Genomic DNA, 16,676 nt, shown 5'->3' with positions numbered 1-16,676 from the left:
TAACCAGTAGTAACCCATGATATAAAATAAGTTGAATTAACGTTGTGTGTTTCTTCACAAAATATAGGAGTTAGAATCGATTTGTGATTTACTGAAGATTGATATCAAGATACACAAAGAAATTTACAATGACCAGGTTAAGTCTCTCAGATGCCTACTAAACATTACTTGTTTCTTTTTTTTGACTTAATTCCAATGAATTTGACTTATGGTACTCCGTCCCCCGTTTATTTGTTTTCAAAAAAAGTTCAGTTTCGTTTGCTGGCTTTGCTGGTTTGGATTTGAGACCACACATTCACTGAGACTTTCCTGGAATATCAATTGAATGGTGACTTTCCTATGTTTATATGATTTGTGATTCGATAAGAATTGCCCTTCACAAAAACCATACCAGATCTTTTAAGTCTTTGCAAGTGACCTGCAGTTTTTTTTTTTTTTTTTTTTTTTTTTCTTTTTTTTTCTTTTTTGTTTTTTTTTTTATTTTTTTTTTTTTTTTTTTATTTTTTTTTCTTTTTTGTTTTTTTTTTTTTTTTTTTTCAAAAGGATCAAATTTTCAGAATGTTGTTTTTTTTTTTCATTTTTTTGATCAATTGGAAAAATTGTATTGTGGGGTCAAACTTTGCAGTTTTGCCAAAAACCGCAAAAAACGCTAAAATTAATTCCCGCAAAAATTAGTTTATATAAGGTAGTCTTTTCATCGTTTTGATGGTACATTCTTTTTTACCGTGTACCCCAAGAAAGATAAAAAATTTAATGAACTTTTCTTTTTTATTAGTGGTAAGTAAATGTCACTATCATTAGAGTTTGCAGGAGAGGAAACTGTCCAAAAATCATATTTTCAAATATTGTTTGCCAATACTTTATGTAGTCTAAGTAGCTTTTAGTTAAAGCATAAACTGACCTGGCCAAGGGGTATGTTACTTACTAGAGCCGACTAAATCAGATTAGTTTTTTTGTAAACATTTAAGGTTTATATATTTTTGATACACATGCTCGTTTATACACTTTCATTTATGTAAATACAGTTCTGTGATTATTTCCTAAGATTTATATAATTTCATTCATATTTTTTTTGCTACCAATGTTTTTTATTGATGACTTTTTTTGTTCAAGATTTTATACTAATGCATACGAGGTATGTTCTTGTTTGTTTAAAAATAAGCACAAAGTTTTTGAAGCTTTTTTCAAGCCGATACTATTTGATAGCTTAGTTTCAGGGTTTTTTTAAGCCCATTGTTAAACTTCATTTAAAGGAACCAAAGGGTACCCCCACCCACAATACCTTGTCCACTTTAAGAAACATATTCTTGTTGAAGTTAAGTGATGGCCCATTATTAAACTTCATTCTTATGGAAAGAACTCTATGTTATTGATTTTTTAAACTCTTCTTAGAAAAACTACTCTTTAAACTCATTTTCATTCATTATAATAGTAAAGAAAATAATTCTTTAAGCTAACGTTATTGATTTTCTATTAGATTCAGATGCCTTTTTAGTATTGATACTGTTATAGCATATTATGTGGTCACGCACGTTAAATATTATAGAATATATATTTTATAAGTGGATTAATATAATTACAGTTGCAATATATTTCAGATAATTTATGTTTAATTATCACATTGATTCGAATTTACTTTATTAAACTGATATCATCGCATTATTGGTTGCATTGAAGAGATAAATTTATTGTAAATATTTTCTATTCCATAAATTGTTAAGATATAGATAGAGCTCTAGATAATATATGCATTTATAATTATGTTGTAACTTTCTTTTACATCCATTTTGTTAGTATTGAAAAAAAGATTCATATTCAAAAGCTACATTTTCCTGATCAAAAGCCTGGATTGAGGCATGATTTAGAACGCCATGGATTGAGGTTGAACTGAGAATGTTATGGAAATTACCATTGTTTTTTCCAGCAATCCAAAACCTTTGTAAATCAAAGCGCGAAGTATATAAAGAGGCTTAAGTCTGTATCAAAATTCTGTATTTTCCACCAAAATTTAAGAAATATGTGCTAATTTGCTGTGTTGAATCCATTTTCTGTCTTGGAGGAAAACCTTGCTTTAGCAACTGGTATCATTCTTAACTTAACTACAATTTATCTCCATTTTAGAAAGGTTAAAATAAAAAAAACTTACAGTTGACAATGAAATGTGTGTGTTTATATGCCCAAGAATTTACAAACTTCAGGCTTGCTGTAAGTAGTGTTATCTTTGATTCTTGAGATGCTGTGAATTTTCGAACCAAACCTTCAATCCAAGATCTTAAGATTTTGTCTTTGCTAAAAAGTGACCTATGGAGTTTTTATTAATAAATTTCTTCAATTTTGTGGAGAAATTTCAGTCCATTTGATTTGAATTTGCAATGTTTCCCTTGAGGAGACTTTTTCGTCATTTTGTTGTCTTAGTAACCAGTAGTAACCCATGATATAAAATAAGTTGAATTAACGTTGTGTGTTTCTTCACAAAATATAGGAGTTAGAATCGATTTGTGATTTACTGAAGATTGATATCAAGATACACAAAGAAATTTACAATGACCAGGTTAAGTCTCTCAGATGCCTACTAAACATTACTTGTTTCTTTTTTTTGACTTAATTCCAATGAATTTGACTTATGGTACTCCGTCCCCCGTTTATTTGTTTTCAAAAAAAGTTCAGTTTCGTTTGCTGGCTTTGCTGGTTTGGATTTGAGACCACACATTCACTGAGACTTTCCTGGAATATCAATTGAATGGTGACTTTCCTATGTTTATATGATTTGTGATTCGATAAGAATTGCCCTGGTTCACTGCACAATTTTGAAAAGGTTATCAATAGAATGTTGTTTTTTTTTTCATTTCAGAGACCTTACTTGATAATTGATGTTGAAAACGATGAAGATGTGAAAAGGATTCTGTCGAGAAGTGTTCTCATGAAGTAAACCCTCTTATTATTACATGTTTTTTTTATAAGCATAATAACGCTTATAACCATATGAAGGCTCAGATTTGCAGATTTCCTAAGCATAACATAAGCATATACGCTAGCCTGAAATATTTTTCAAGTAGTCAATCTCTTTCTATTCAAAAAGGTTTGCAAGTGGTCAAGAAAAGACATTCCACGGCTAGCCACATTCCATTGCTCAAAAATTTAAATGCTTTTTGAATCGAATATTAACAAAATTTTAAAGATTTTATTAAAAATTTGGTTGGGTGAATCAAAAGCATAATAATTGTTAAGCATATAATAAGCATATTCTATGTCTGGATGCTTTGAAAGCTTAAGCATACTCGAGCCTGACCAAGGGGTATACACTTTTGCTACTTGCTTATATAAAAAAACATGTTTTTCCTATTCTCAGGTGCCTGATAAACTCGTTGTGTTGCATGATTTTTAATTCCATTAAAGGAGGACCTTGTCGTTGGAGGTTCGGACTATAACAGGCGCCTTTTCAGGCCTTTTCTATTAGCTAAGAGGATGGGCGTTGTGGCTCTGAGAAAATTGAAAAACAAACAGGGATCGTTTACGAGACACTTGAGATTTTATCCCAGATGAGAAACTTGCTGCTAAAATCTGGGAACGTCCGTTTGTCTGGCTTGTTCATAATTAGTAGGCAGCTTTTCGACAAATTTGGCTGAATTTTCATATTAATCCTGGCGTATTTTAGTATTTTTCAACATCTATACTCAGATTCCAAATATATCCATGAATGTAATGGAAAAACCAACTGATGAATGCTTGAGAAAGCAAGAAACTTTGTATTGAAAAAATATCTCTCTTTATTTTCTAAGTACGTTATACACACACTTAGCGACATACTTGTTTCAGGAGCATTTCAGAGTTGTTTGTGCAAAGTGAAAGTTTTGATGCCATCACAACACAAAACACAGAATGGAAAGAAAGATTTAAGGTGAGTTGTTTTAATCCTTTACCATTTCGACTTGGTTTGGCTGAATTTGGAATTACCTAAATGAAACGGAAATGTTGTGTTCAAGTCATGAAAAATCGGTTTAAAAATCTGTAAATGATATGTACATACTTTTGAAAATCAGCTAATTTATTGCAGTTAATTGTACTGTAGCAAATTTTTCTCGGACAAAATATAAAATCCGATAAAATGGATTTTTTTCTTCCCTAGATGGGAATTGCTTTCTAAAATCTGATGGTCAGTTGATGTAAGTAGTAAGTCTGCGACCGCAGTTAGAGGCGACCTGAAGGCTCCTCTTTCGATAGCTATCCACCCGAAGGTAGGGGAGGGCGCCACTTTTTCTCCCTGGGTTGCTCCACTTACCCTTGACCCTTCTCTTAATTGCGGAGCATCAAGCAGAGAGTTGCTCAGTTGATATAGATTTTGTTGACGGTAACAATTTTCGTTTTAGAAATTGTTTACAGAGAGAAAAGAAACATTCAAATTCGAAGTGGAAGTATACAATAAGAGAATCACGTTAAATGACAAAGTCTATTATATTGAGGTTAGTATTTTTTTATGATCATCAACATGAAAAATATGAGCATTCTGATTGGCTAAAAAACGCGTACATCAAATGCTGTATTTCATATTGTACCGTACAAATACAAGAGCGCGTTCAAAAAAGGGGTCTGGTAAGCGAAGGATCGTATCTTGCAGTATCTTGTACAATTCAGAAATGTTTTCTTTTCGCTTGCAATACACAACAGCTTATCAAAAGATTCTTTTTTAATGACCATTCGATTTTTTTTTCGAATGTTTTGATGCTGATTTCATCTAAATAAAAGAATTTAAAAGGAAGTGACGTCGAGATTCTTTGTCTTTGAAAACGTTATTGCGACGACTTGAGACATTTTGACTTCATTCCTTCTTAGTAAACTCTAGCACAGTCTTCTCACGCGCTTTTAAGGTTGATAGATGTATTTAAGCTAATACCATTTTGTATCACTAGGAAATTCAAAAATATATTGCCATCCCTGGAGACGTCAACTTGAAGAAGGCAGATCTTAATTTCAGCTTGCTGTTAGATTTTGAGAATAGTGGGCAGTTGACGCAGCTGTTCTTTGGTCGTTTGGTAAGACCTGGGCTCTAACTTATATTTATTTTTAGTAAGAAAATATTTCTATTTGGTCGAGTTGCAGGAGGCTTTGAGGCCTATTTTCTCAACCATAGGTGCTTTCAATGAGCGCCCCGTCAGCCCCTTGAAGTGACTACCCAATTCCCCTCACATGGCATGGGTTAACCCTGGAGAAGGTTCATTCACTTGCCAAGTGAACCGCTGCGAGTGGGAATCGAACCTCAGTCGCCTGTGCAGCAACCAAGGTCAATGACCACTATACCACAGCGCCAATAACAATAATATCTCAACGTAAGAATCGTGTAAAAACCCATTTTTTTTTAATTTCAAATTGTGATATCTCGACTTTAGAAAATAGTTCGACAAAAATATTGGTGGTTTTACTCATAAACACAGAAGGTTTCTGCAGGCCAAATATATCAAACTATCTGATTATCCTTTTAACGTTTGTTCGAAAACCCACTGTACAATCATGATGAATACACTTTTTCTTTATAAGAACATCCAAATTATTTGAAGCCTTCGGATGTTCTTAGCTTTTAGAGTTTTTAGCCTAATAATGTTCTTAACATGTTCTTGTTTTCACCATTTTGTGACTATTTTTGCCTGTTTTCCTAAGAAATTGGCTGTTTTAGAGTTCTCGAAGCCTTAAAATATTCTGAACTTGTTCTTAACATTTTGACCATCGAAGCCTTTGTTCTTATATAGTTTGTTCTTATAAAAAAACGTGTACATCACATATTGTTTGTTTCAATACACCAGATAGGAAACAGCCAACGGAACAGTATATTCAAGTACACTTTGAAGACCAGATATTTTATTGGCAATACTTCTATGGATCCGCAGCTCTCAATGGTCATGGCAAATCAAGCTCAGGTCTGTTAAATTCATTCCATGAAGATATTTTAAAGATTGGGGATCCTACTAAAGTTATTATCTATGCATGATAAAGACACCCCCTTCTCACGGACCCACTGGGAAAAACACTTCCCACTGGAAAAATTGTCGAAAATATCGTCCCCGTCGGAGAATTATCCTTCAATTTTTGTCCCCATCGAAAATATAAATCCTCACTGCAAAATATTTTTTTTTCCATCCCCACTGAGTTTTCTGACTTGAAAACAAAATAATTGAAATCCCCACTCAAGGGGTTGTATAAGAACCAGTAAATTTTTACACAGCAATATTTTTTTCGTATTTTTTTCGTATTTTTTTCAACAATCTTATCATTACCTCGCTCAGATGCAATTTTTTAATGGGACAAAATCTAGAATTTGATGCTCTTATGACAACTTTTGTTTGTATTGATTTTAATTTTCATTGATTTCAGGTCCGAAAAGGTAGTTTTTGTTACGACCCGTTCGTCGGGACTGGCAGGTAAAAACATTTTAATTCGTTCGTTTGTTTGTTCCTTCGTTCGTTTAGCACTTTCAATTAAGTTTTTTTATCAATTTTAAGATCTTTGAATTTAGTCCGTGGCGAATGTTTTACTTTTTTTTCAAAATGTCCATGACCAACTTTTTGATAAATTTCTTATCCTCTTTTTTTGAGGTAGCTCAGAATTTAAAACCCACAGTTTTTGCATAATTCTTTTCTAGACATTGAAATTTTCCAGCCATCAAAGGTTTATGTTCTTAAGTTTGTTCATTATGGAAGAAAACATTCGATTTGCGCTAAGAGTCGCCCCTTCAAGTTCGGACGTTTGCTTCCATAATGGCGGATTTTAGTTAAGTTATGTAAATTTGACAATACCTGAAAAACCTCGTATTATACTTTTAGTATCATTGTGGCGTGTTCACATTTTGGAGCGATGTGTGGTGGGAATGATATCGATTACAACATCATATATGGGCGTGGTAAATCGTCTCGGGCGGGAAACAAAAATTATCGAGGTAAGTACGTTTTGTTTTGTTTCATTCTGCTCATTAAGGGTTATCTGTACCATTCTCAACATTAGCGAGTTTATGTATTTGCACTATCGAGGATGGCGAAATGACTGGAGTGACTGGGAATAATCTTCAGTTTCGACCTACAAAATCGAGGGTTTTGTCGAGGTGTTTGTTTACCGTCACCCCTGAGGAAGTCAGCTTCTAAATTAAATCAAAAGCTAACCGTCACTGTCGACATAACTCGCTATTCTTCCCTAACTAACGTATTTTCAAACTCACCAATTCAGGGATAATATCGATTTTGAGATTATCCCATCGGGGTTAACTTTCTGTTAGAGTATCTCTGAACTGACTGATAAAAGGAATAAGTTCCTAACGTAGGATCCCTAAGATTAAGCGGCATACTTTTTTTACGAAAAGAATTAAGTATACGGTATGTATTGTAATAGTTTAAAATGAAGAAAGGGACCATATTTTTATTTGAGAATAGTTTTCAGAACAACTAAAATTCAAAAAAAATGAGTGATTTTTATTTACTTTTAAAAATTTTATTTGCTTCTTTAGCCAAGGACGAAATCATACGGACAAACTTTGAGAATTACGATTTGTTACCGTTTTATTGGGACATAATGGCAGCAGATGCTACGCATGCACCATTTCGAACGAAAGAAATATTCGACGCCATCGTCACAGATCGTGAGTGACTCAAAGTGTCTTTTTTTATATTTAAAACCTGTAGAGTTTTGACCGTTAAACTTATTTATAACCCTAGGCCCTCTCTGATACATAACCCCGACTCATCAAAATCTTTAGTCGAAGTCTTTTTTGGACCTACCTGGAGGTCCTATAAATTAACCCAGGGTGTGAAAATAGATAAATTTTCACCCCCTGATTAACCTCGCTTTTCTCAGGATTGGCTCATTATTTTTTTCTGATTTTTGGCACACTGATGCAAAATGGCAATGCCCAAAATGTGACGGAGCCCGATTTTCGAAAAAAAATCATTTCCGGCCAAAAATGCCGGAAATATGCCGGAAAAACCGGTTTTAGGCATTTTCTCAAGATTTCATCATTAGTTTTTTCTGATTTTTTGCACAAAGATGCGTATTAGCAGTGCCCAAAACTTGGCCGAGTGCAATTTTTGATAAAAAATCTTTTCCGGTCGAAAATGCCGGAAATATGCCGGAAATCGCCGTTTTTGCAGATTTTCATTGGACTTTTTCCTTATATTTCGTTGTTTTTTCATACAAAAACATTATTAATAGCAATGTCCACGATCAAGCATGATTCAATTGTCAATAAAACTGATTTTTGAAGCCGGAACTTTCTAAAAAATCGCCGGAACGGAACAGCCGATTTTCGCCGGAAAAACAGTATTTCTTGAATTTCTTGAGCTGTACTTTATATTTTTTCATGAAATTTTGCACACTGATGCAAAATGTCAATACCTAAATTGTGACGAAGCCTGATTTTCGCAAAAAAAAAAAATTCATTTCCGGCCGAAAAATACCGGAATATACCGGAAAAAAACTGGATTTTTGGCATTTTCTCGAGATTTTATCATTAGTTTTTTCTGATTTTTTGCTCAAAGATGCTTATTAACAATGCCCAAAACATGACCGAGTCCGATTTTTGAGAAAATAATTTTTCCGGCGGAAAATGCCTGAAATATGCCGGAAATCGCCGTTTTTCTAGATTTCCATTGGACTTTTTCCTTATAATTGGTTGTTTTTTCATTCAAAAACATTTTTAATAGCAATGCCCACGATCAAGCATGTTTCAATTTTCAATAAAATTGATTTTTGAAGCCGGAACTTTTTTAAAAGTCGCCGGAACAACCTATTTTCGCCGGAAAGACAGTATTTCTTGAATTTCTCGAGCTGTCCTTTATATTTTTTTATGAAATTTTGCACACTGACGCAATATGACAATATCTAAAATGTGACGGAGCCCGATTTTCGAAAAAAATTTTTTCGGTCTAAAATGCCGGAAATATGCCGGAAAAACCGGTTTTTTGACATTTCCTCGAATTTTAATTTTTGGTTTTTTCTGATTTTTGTAGAAAGATGCGTATTCGCAATGCTCAAAACATGGCCGTGTTCGATTTTTGAGAAAAAATTTTTCCGGTTGAAAATTCCAGAAATCGCCGTTTTTGCAGATTTTCATTGGGTTTTTTCCTCATATTTCTATGTTTTTTACACAAAAACATTATCGATAACAATGCTCACCATCAAGCATGATTCAATTGTCAATAAAACTGATTTCGACCAGAACTTTCTATTTATTTTTTCCCTTCAACCCTTCCCTCTCCCCCCACCATCAATCAATGATGAATTTCTTGCGTTATGCATTTTCGCTAAACGCTATGTTTTCTGACTGATTTTTTTCATTTTCTCCTTGCATTGCTATCTAACTTTCATCATCAGGTAGGTCCATTCAGCATCTAGCTTGTTTTATTAGCCTCCGTCTCGGAAGAGGACTGGGCCCGAATTTGCGGACGTTTTCACAGTTTCACTTTCGTTTTCGGCTATACGACATCGTTTTCAAGCAGAAAGCAAAGGAAAACTGTGAAATTATGGCAGGGAATGCTAACCTATTTTTCCAGTGTTTCTCAAGATTGGAGCAAGATTATTGTTCTAGAAAGTTCATAAAGGCCTAATAGTTTCAGATTAGTATGATTTCATCAGAAAGAACATTTTTTACACCAAAGCTCCTTATTGATATGTGAAGGCTACCAAAAATAACAATGTCCTCCATCAGAACAACTTTAACATAAGGGACAAGGACAGTCAAGAAGTCTACTTCTTTGTTGAAAATTTGCACAAAATACTTAGAGAAAATGGTACTATGGAAGCCCATTCTATACTCCTAAATGATAGTTGAAAGATCAGCAGTTGAGAGGGTTGATTAAAATAGAACTCAAAGCACACAATAAAGTATACATATATATTTGTCCAGAAAGAACTGGCATGTTGTTTGCTTTGTTTTGGTGTTTAAAAATATGTAATTATCAGTCCTAAAAAAATACAAATTCGATGAGGGCAACGAGTCTGGTTAAATGTTACTATATTTACAAGAAAGGATTACTGAAAAAATACCACTGTATGTACTACTGATGAACTAAACTCAAAAACTAAAACTTTACCATAAATTTACTACGACAATTTAAAAATCTATCTTTAATAGCAACAAAGAAAAAAACATGGCTCAAGTTTTAAAAACACAGCTAGTCAGAGCTTCAATTCAGTAGGTATAGAGCTTTCAAAATTTGAAAACAGACACTGCATTGGTTACTACAAGACATACTATCCACACGGCGGTTTTTTCGATTCATGAAAAAAATAAAGTATTTATCAAAAAAAAGGCTCTCTTATTTTTTGGTAATCAATTCCAACAAACAACAATCAATATAACAGTTTTTTGAAAACCATCCCGCAGTGTAAACATTATCAACCAACTAAACCCACACCATCAAAATTGTAAAAATAAGTCAATATCATTTCTCTCGTAAAATGTTTATTTCCAACATTCTGATACCAATCATGGCTGGAGGCATCATGTGTAGAGTGACTGTGTGGCATTTCATTGCTTTTAATGATCACGATACCAAACATCAACCAAACAAAACTGACGCAAAACCAAATCTGTCGATTAAAAATGTCCATGAAAATTATAATTGAAACTTATCTCGTAAAATGCTTTTCTCAACATTCTGGAGGTGTTCAAAGTTAGAGGTATCATATGTAGAGCCAAGCAATACATGAAAAGTCATTTGCTATCCCATTTGCCATGAGATATATGAGTCAACAAATCAAACAAAAACCAACAAATCATGTCTCTTCAACTTCACTTCTTTCATGTCACATCGTGTTTATATGGGGTATCAGAAAGCCAATCCACAAGAAGAGCCATCTTCCTTTATTATGGAGTGTTCCAAAACTATTGGTAGGTTGTTTGGAAGTAAAGAAACCCATACAGTTTGTTTTATTTTGAAGATTTAACTTGAAAACAAACTGCGTCTTTCCAGTAGAAACTCATGTTTCAACCTGCTACATAACATTGGTCAGTCGGGTCTGCTACTAACATGTAATAGTTTTATTATAGCCGAGCTTGAGAATGCGTAGGCAGAACTTGTAACATGTATTATGTGTATAATTATGTCAGTCGACTTGAATTATGATACATTACTCACATTTCACTGGATGCATTTTCGCTGTGAAATTATCCGCAAAATTTTCTGACCGCGTTCTGAGACGGAGGCTAATTAAAGTTAATGTCTTGAAAATTCCTACACAGCGGTCGATGCCTGCAAACTTTCTAACCGCGAAACTTTCAATGCGTACGGAAATCTTTCCAATCGACTCGTGAAAATAGATTAGTTCAAAACGTCTGTTTTCAACACCTCCTGCTTATTGATCCCATACATGTTTTTTAATAAGCAATTGTCTACCCCAGGCTCGCATTATGCTTAGCACTCTATTGCTCTTAAATATTAGAGCCATATTGTTTAGGTAGCAAAAACTGAGCCTGCATATGCTTATAAATGTTATGCTTATAGAAAAAACTTTGAAACTTTGAAACGTCAAACACAACTGTTTTTTTTTCATGTTCAATTATTATAAGAATACTTTATAATAACTTTTTAATGTAATAATAAGTCTAATTTTCTGTGTATAATCCGTTTTCCGTCTCCGTCGAAAAACCTTCTCCGCTGATTAATTTATCCGTGAACTATGTATAAAATGAAGACTTTTATAATCTTTTGCAGCGCCTTACGGCATACGAGAAGGTGGTCGGAAACTGGGTTCTAAAAAAGATACCACGTGGGATATACCTGAAGAAGTGTAAGAAATTATTTTCTTTTTATTTAAAGTAGGTTGGTTGATGTTATTCATGATATTGACGGTGTAATGTTTTATACGGAAGCAAAAGTAGCTGCCAGAGTATATATATTTTCTCAAACAGCGATTACGCCCATCGTCGTATCTTTAACACGCCCTTTTTAGAAATTGAAAATTTGACCTCTTGAAATTTTAACTTTCAAGTTTAACTTTCAGAGGTTCTCCTGGCCTGACTTTTGCTTCAAACTTGTATACCAATCCATGGCTCCGCCCCTCCCCCTCTTATTTGGGGGGGGGGGGTGTAAATCTGAAATCAGCCTAAAAGTGGGTGGGAGCTGTCTCATTTTTTAAACTCAGGGGGGTCTAAAAAAGTGGGGGGACCTGAAGGGCTGCATTAAAGTTCTGGGGACTAATTACAATAATTAAGAAATTGTAAAAATATTTTTTTGTTTGGTTTTAATGTTCTGTTTTTAAATATTCTACCGTTTTATTTTCATCTGCGTGCGAGAGGGGGTGGTACCCACACCACAAAAAGAAGACATTCCATTTAAAAGTATATAACATATTGAAATTGAAATAATTTGGTGCCGAATTATTTTTCATTGCTGGGACCTGAACCTTGAAAGTACTTTTTGCAGGGACCTGAACCTTTAGATTTCAACAACTGGGACCTGAACCTTACTGAAAAGTGGGGGGACCTAAAACTTAGGGGGCGACCTAAATTTGTTGGGGGGACCTAGAACCCCATTCGGAGCCATGCAATCGACGCAGAATTTATCTTTGATTTCAAAACTACAATAAAACAGGGAGCAAAAATTCCTCAATCAAGAGCTATAGCCCTTGAAGTAAAACTGGTATTTTAAACCCCCTACTACGATTATACTCGTATTCGGCAGCGAACGTATTAAAGTTTTTAACGGAGGATGCTGGAATTAGAATAAAACTTTATATTTCCAGACGTGATGAGCATATTCCAGCCAAGAAGCTTCACACTCTCTCCAAAATCATCTTAGACTTACTAGCATTTGCACTACAGTATTTGGTGGTCGGAGGGAGACTTGTCTACTGGCTGCCTGTCTATAAACCTACGTAAGTTAAAGATAACTTATCAATAAAGTTTTCAAATTACACGCTTTTCTTTGTAACAATTGACCCCATAAGAATATTCATACGATTGGCCAAAGATTAAGAATATTCCTCTGTGGGGTTTCTATTAAAATTTGAGCAATGACCGCGACTTCATCAAATTTGCCATATTTCAGCTGGAAGAATGTGTTACTTGTTAAATATAGGCTAGCTAACCTAGAAATACCTTAATAATATTTCAAGATATGAATTTTCTGATTTGTTTTATTTTTCTTTTCGTCAACCTTTAAACTTTGCAACTCTTGGTAATATTTGGTTTGAAAGATTCTCAATTCTCCAAGGAAACTTGGGAAAACTTCATTTTCGTTTTCCTCCTATGATTAAAATTTCATTTTCCTTTCTTTTGTTTTTCCATTCAGTTATTCAGAAGAGGCTATCCCAAAACATCCAGCCTTCAGGCTAGTTTCTAATTGCGAACAGAACCTGACAAAGACAGTTTCAAGACGATTAATCACAATGGTCAAAACCAAGCGATTGGAAGAGGTATGATTATGACAATGGGCTCTTCCAGAAAATGTTCGTACACCCCGGCGGGAGGATATATTGTCCAGGGAGTAGCGAAAAATCATCAAAATTTGTCTTGTCCGGGGGGTAGCGAAAAATCATCAAAACTTGCCTTGTCCGGGGGTAAATTTGCTCTGTCCGGGGGATCAACTCATGCTTGTCCGGCGAGTAAAACCCGCTGTCTGGGGAGTAAAACCCGTTGTCCGGGGGGGGCTAAAAGTCACTTTATCCGGGGGTAAACCACTGAAAATTGATATATCCTCCACCCCCATATACAATTTTTTTCTGAAAAAACCTAATGATTGAGCCGGGTTTGGGGGGATGCATTCAGGCTAAGTCCAAAATACGCATTGAGTTTAAAGTCCGAAGAGTTACAGTAGAATCTCTAACCTTACTCAGGCAAAGAAAAGTGAAGCCACTTATTTCCCATTCAGAATGCGCCTACTATAACGCATCGCAATCATGACGACGGATTGTAGTATCTAGCGGTTCCTTTGTTTTTGAGGACTGCATTTTTTCAAATCTTGCGATAGATTTTACTTTCAATCCGGCGTTTGTGGAAACACGCGGCAGTTCAGGAAAGCGATCCTCTTCTAGTGCAAAGCTCAAAATATCCTTAATTTCACCAATTTCACCCCGAAAATGTTTGTTGTCTCAAATAATTAAGTCAATCGCACTAATTCTTTCGTTGACCATTACATTACACTTTCATAAAACCTAAGTTGACTGAATGGTCTAAGGACCATATATACGTCATTTTTATTTTGGAAATGACAGTTCAGTGTATTTTTTCGATGAAATGAAAGTTCATGGTATTTTTCCTGATTTTTCTCACCCGTAAATATACGGCGTGCTAACTTCTTTTTGTTTACGGCCAATGGGCTCTTCCAGAAAATGCCCGTACATGGGGGGGGGGGGGGGTGGAGGATATAGTGTCCGGGGGGTAGTGAAAATCTGCATAATTTGCCTTGTCCGGGCGTAAATTTGCTCTTTTTGGGGGTAATTTCACCCTGTGTGATGGTAATTTTGTCCAGGGGGTCAACTGATGCTTGTCCAGGGGGTAAAACCTACTGTCCGGGGGGTCAAAAATCACAATGTCCGGGGGGTGAATTTCCAAAAAATGTTATATCCTCCACCCCCTGTATTCATATTTTTTCTGGAAAAGCCCAATACGGAACCTTGACGTGTGGAAGTGGCCTTATCAAAGATTAATTATGTGGATATGGCTTATTTTGAGAATGGCAAGGTATTTCTTGCAGAACCAATCTCCTCAGTGACAATCGCTTGAGAAAAACTATCGAAAACCGTCGAAAGGTTTGGTTTTGTAAAACTATTTTAACACTATTTCGTTTTTCTTAGAAAGATGCTTTCAAAACAGAGCATACACTTTTAAGAACAATGCACTCAAAAAAACTTTATCTAAACTTTTCTCCGATTAGGCCAACAAACACATTGTTGAGGTTCAAAATTCACTTATCGGAACGTAAAATGAAAAGTAAAGTTTGGCTGATAACTCTTTCGCTATACAACTACTAATATAAATTAGTGTTGCCAAGTTATTATGACGAAAAATTCTTTCTACCTATCTGTTCTTAAAGAAAACTGATTCCAAGACTGTAATTTAATCTTGCTTGGTTGCTATTAGATACGACTAGATATAAAAGATAACGGAGGTTCTCTTCTCTCTTTTAGAAGTTGATTTTTTGTTGAAGTCTTATTTATTTGCTCTGTTTGAGAGGTGATGTCTCTGCTGAAATGTTGTGTTTAAGATCTAGGGTTTTTGAGAGATTTTTGGTGCTGAGATTTGGTTTGCAGGTTGATGTACTAAAGTCACCAAAGGGTGATTAGCTATATTAGCAAAATACCATCTATGACATGGTGTCAGGGTAGCCTAGGTATCTAAGCCAGTTTTCAGTCACTTGCTATAAAATATGAAAGTTCAGCGCTAACTTAAATTTCACGGATATAAAAAAATCATTAAAGCACCGAAAAACGCTATGCATTTATATACAGTATATCGCGCGCTGTAATATCTGGCTTGATTAATCAGGCTAGTGCCAGGGTAAGGTACATGAGAAGAATGCTGATAATCTTTTAGAAGTGATGTTTCCGATGTGTTTAAGGTTTTTAAAAAAATCTTTGCTGGAAGGGATTTTTGGAGCTGTGATTTGGTTTCCCAGATTGATGTACTAAAGTCACTAAAGCTTAAATGAAGTACCTGAGATGGCTTCAGGGTTTATAAGAATGCGAATAATCTTTTAGAAGTGATGTATCTGATGAAAAATGCTGTGTTTAAGGTTTTTTAAAAGAGATCTTTTCTGGAAGGTTTTTTTGGAGCTGAAATTTGGTTTTCTAGATTAATGTACTAAAGAGTGATTAGCTTAAGTGATATTTATCTATGAGCCTTTTGATTTAAAGGCGATATTTAGATTATGTGTATACCTACATGTTTCCAATTTTTGTATACTTTCACTTTTGATTTGTTTGCTGGAATTTGGTCATTCCATTTTATATCCATACAGGGAGTTGGACGAGCATTTCCAGGGGGTAAAAGACTGATTTTAGTTCGTCCACCCTCACTTTTAGGGTATGCAAATAATTTTTCCAAGAATATTTTTGGAAATTTTTCAATTTCCCAGGGGGGGGGCACACGTTTCTAAGAATCAGTTTCGAAATTTTATGAATGACCCAATACAGTAGGACTCAATTGTTGTTTATTCTAGGGCCATTCCTATTTTGACTTAGGTAACTGACCTGACTGCCTGCATGCCTTAATTACTAAAGGGAAATTTAGATTCAAGAACTAGTCAGTCAGAAAGAAAAGACATCTTTTTATTCTGCTACTGGCAGTTTTATGCCACTTTTGTGACAATCTTCAGGCAACTAAAACTATAGATTCAAGAACTAGAAACCTTTTAAGCTTTTAAACTTTTTAGTGTTCTGATGACGTCATTCTCCACAACTCGGAAGACTGGATCCAACAACAGAACGATTTTCGTGATAATTATTTTGCTGGTAAAAAACTTGATGAAAAACCTCATCAAACAGAAAGCTAGCGAATGTTATCAACTCTATTAGTAGATGGTTTTTATAATTTTTGTATACATATAGATATTTTTTATCAATAATTAGTAAGATTATATGGAACTTAACAAGCATCAGAGTTATACTTCTATTTCCCAATCGTTTGGAAAAATCAGTACTGCTAACCTGTTGAGAGGTGTGGTAATTTTAACTTTGGAAGTGCCTTGACTTTAATGATG

General features: G+C 34.6%; 1 protein-coding gene across 1 annotated transcript; it reads left to right on the top strand.

Annotated features, from left to right (window-relative positions):
• Positions 1-2,119: 2,119 nt before the first annotated feature.
• Positions 2,120-16,568, top strand: LOC136813420 (tRNA (guanine(10)-N2)-methyltransferase homolog). The gene is made up of 14 exons (XM_067069941.1): positions 2,120-2,205; positions 2,483-2,551; positions 2,852-2,925; positions 3,817-3,898; positions 4,368-4,460; positions 4,908-5,030; positions 5,796-5,909; positions 6,364-6,410; positions 6,813-6,925; positions 7,487-7,618; positions 11,691-11,766; positions 12,721-12,852; positions 13,269-13,392; positions 16,350-16,568. The coding sequence occupies exons 1-14, from the start codon at positions 2,155-2,157 to the stop codon at positions 16,467-16,469; spliced, it is 1,350 nt and encodes a 449-aa protein (XP_066926042.1). The 5' UTR covers positions 2,120-2,154; the 3' UTR covers positions 16,470-16,568.
• The last annotated feature ends 108 nt before the right edge of the window (positions 16,569-16,676 follow it).

Source organism: Clytia hemisphaerica, unplaced genomic scaffold (genome assembly GCF_902728285.1).
Source record: "Clytia hemisphaerica strain Z4C2 unplaced genomic scaffold, Clytia hemisphaerica genome assembly, whole genome shotgun sequence".
Classification (NCBI taxonomy): domain Eukaryota; kingdom Metazoa; phylum Cnidaria; class Hydrozoa; order Leptothecata; family Clytiidae; genus Clytia; species Clytia hemisphaerica.
Note: the sequence above shows the minus strand (reverse complement) of the source record. Positions and strands in the feature narration are given on the sequence as shown.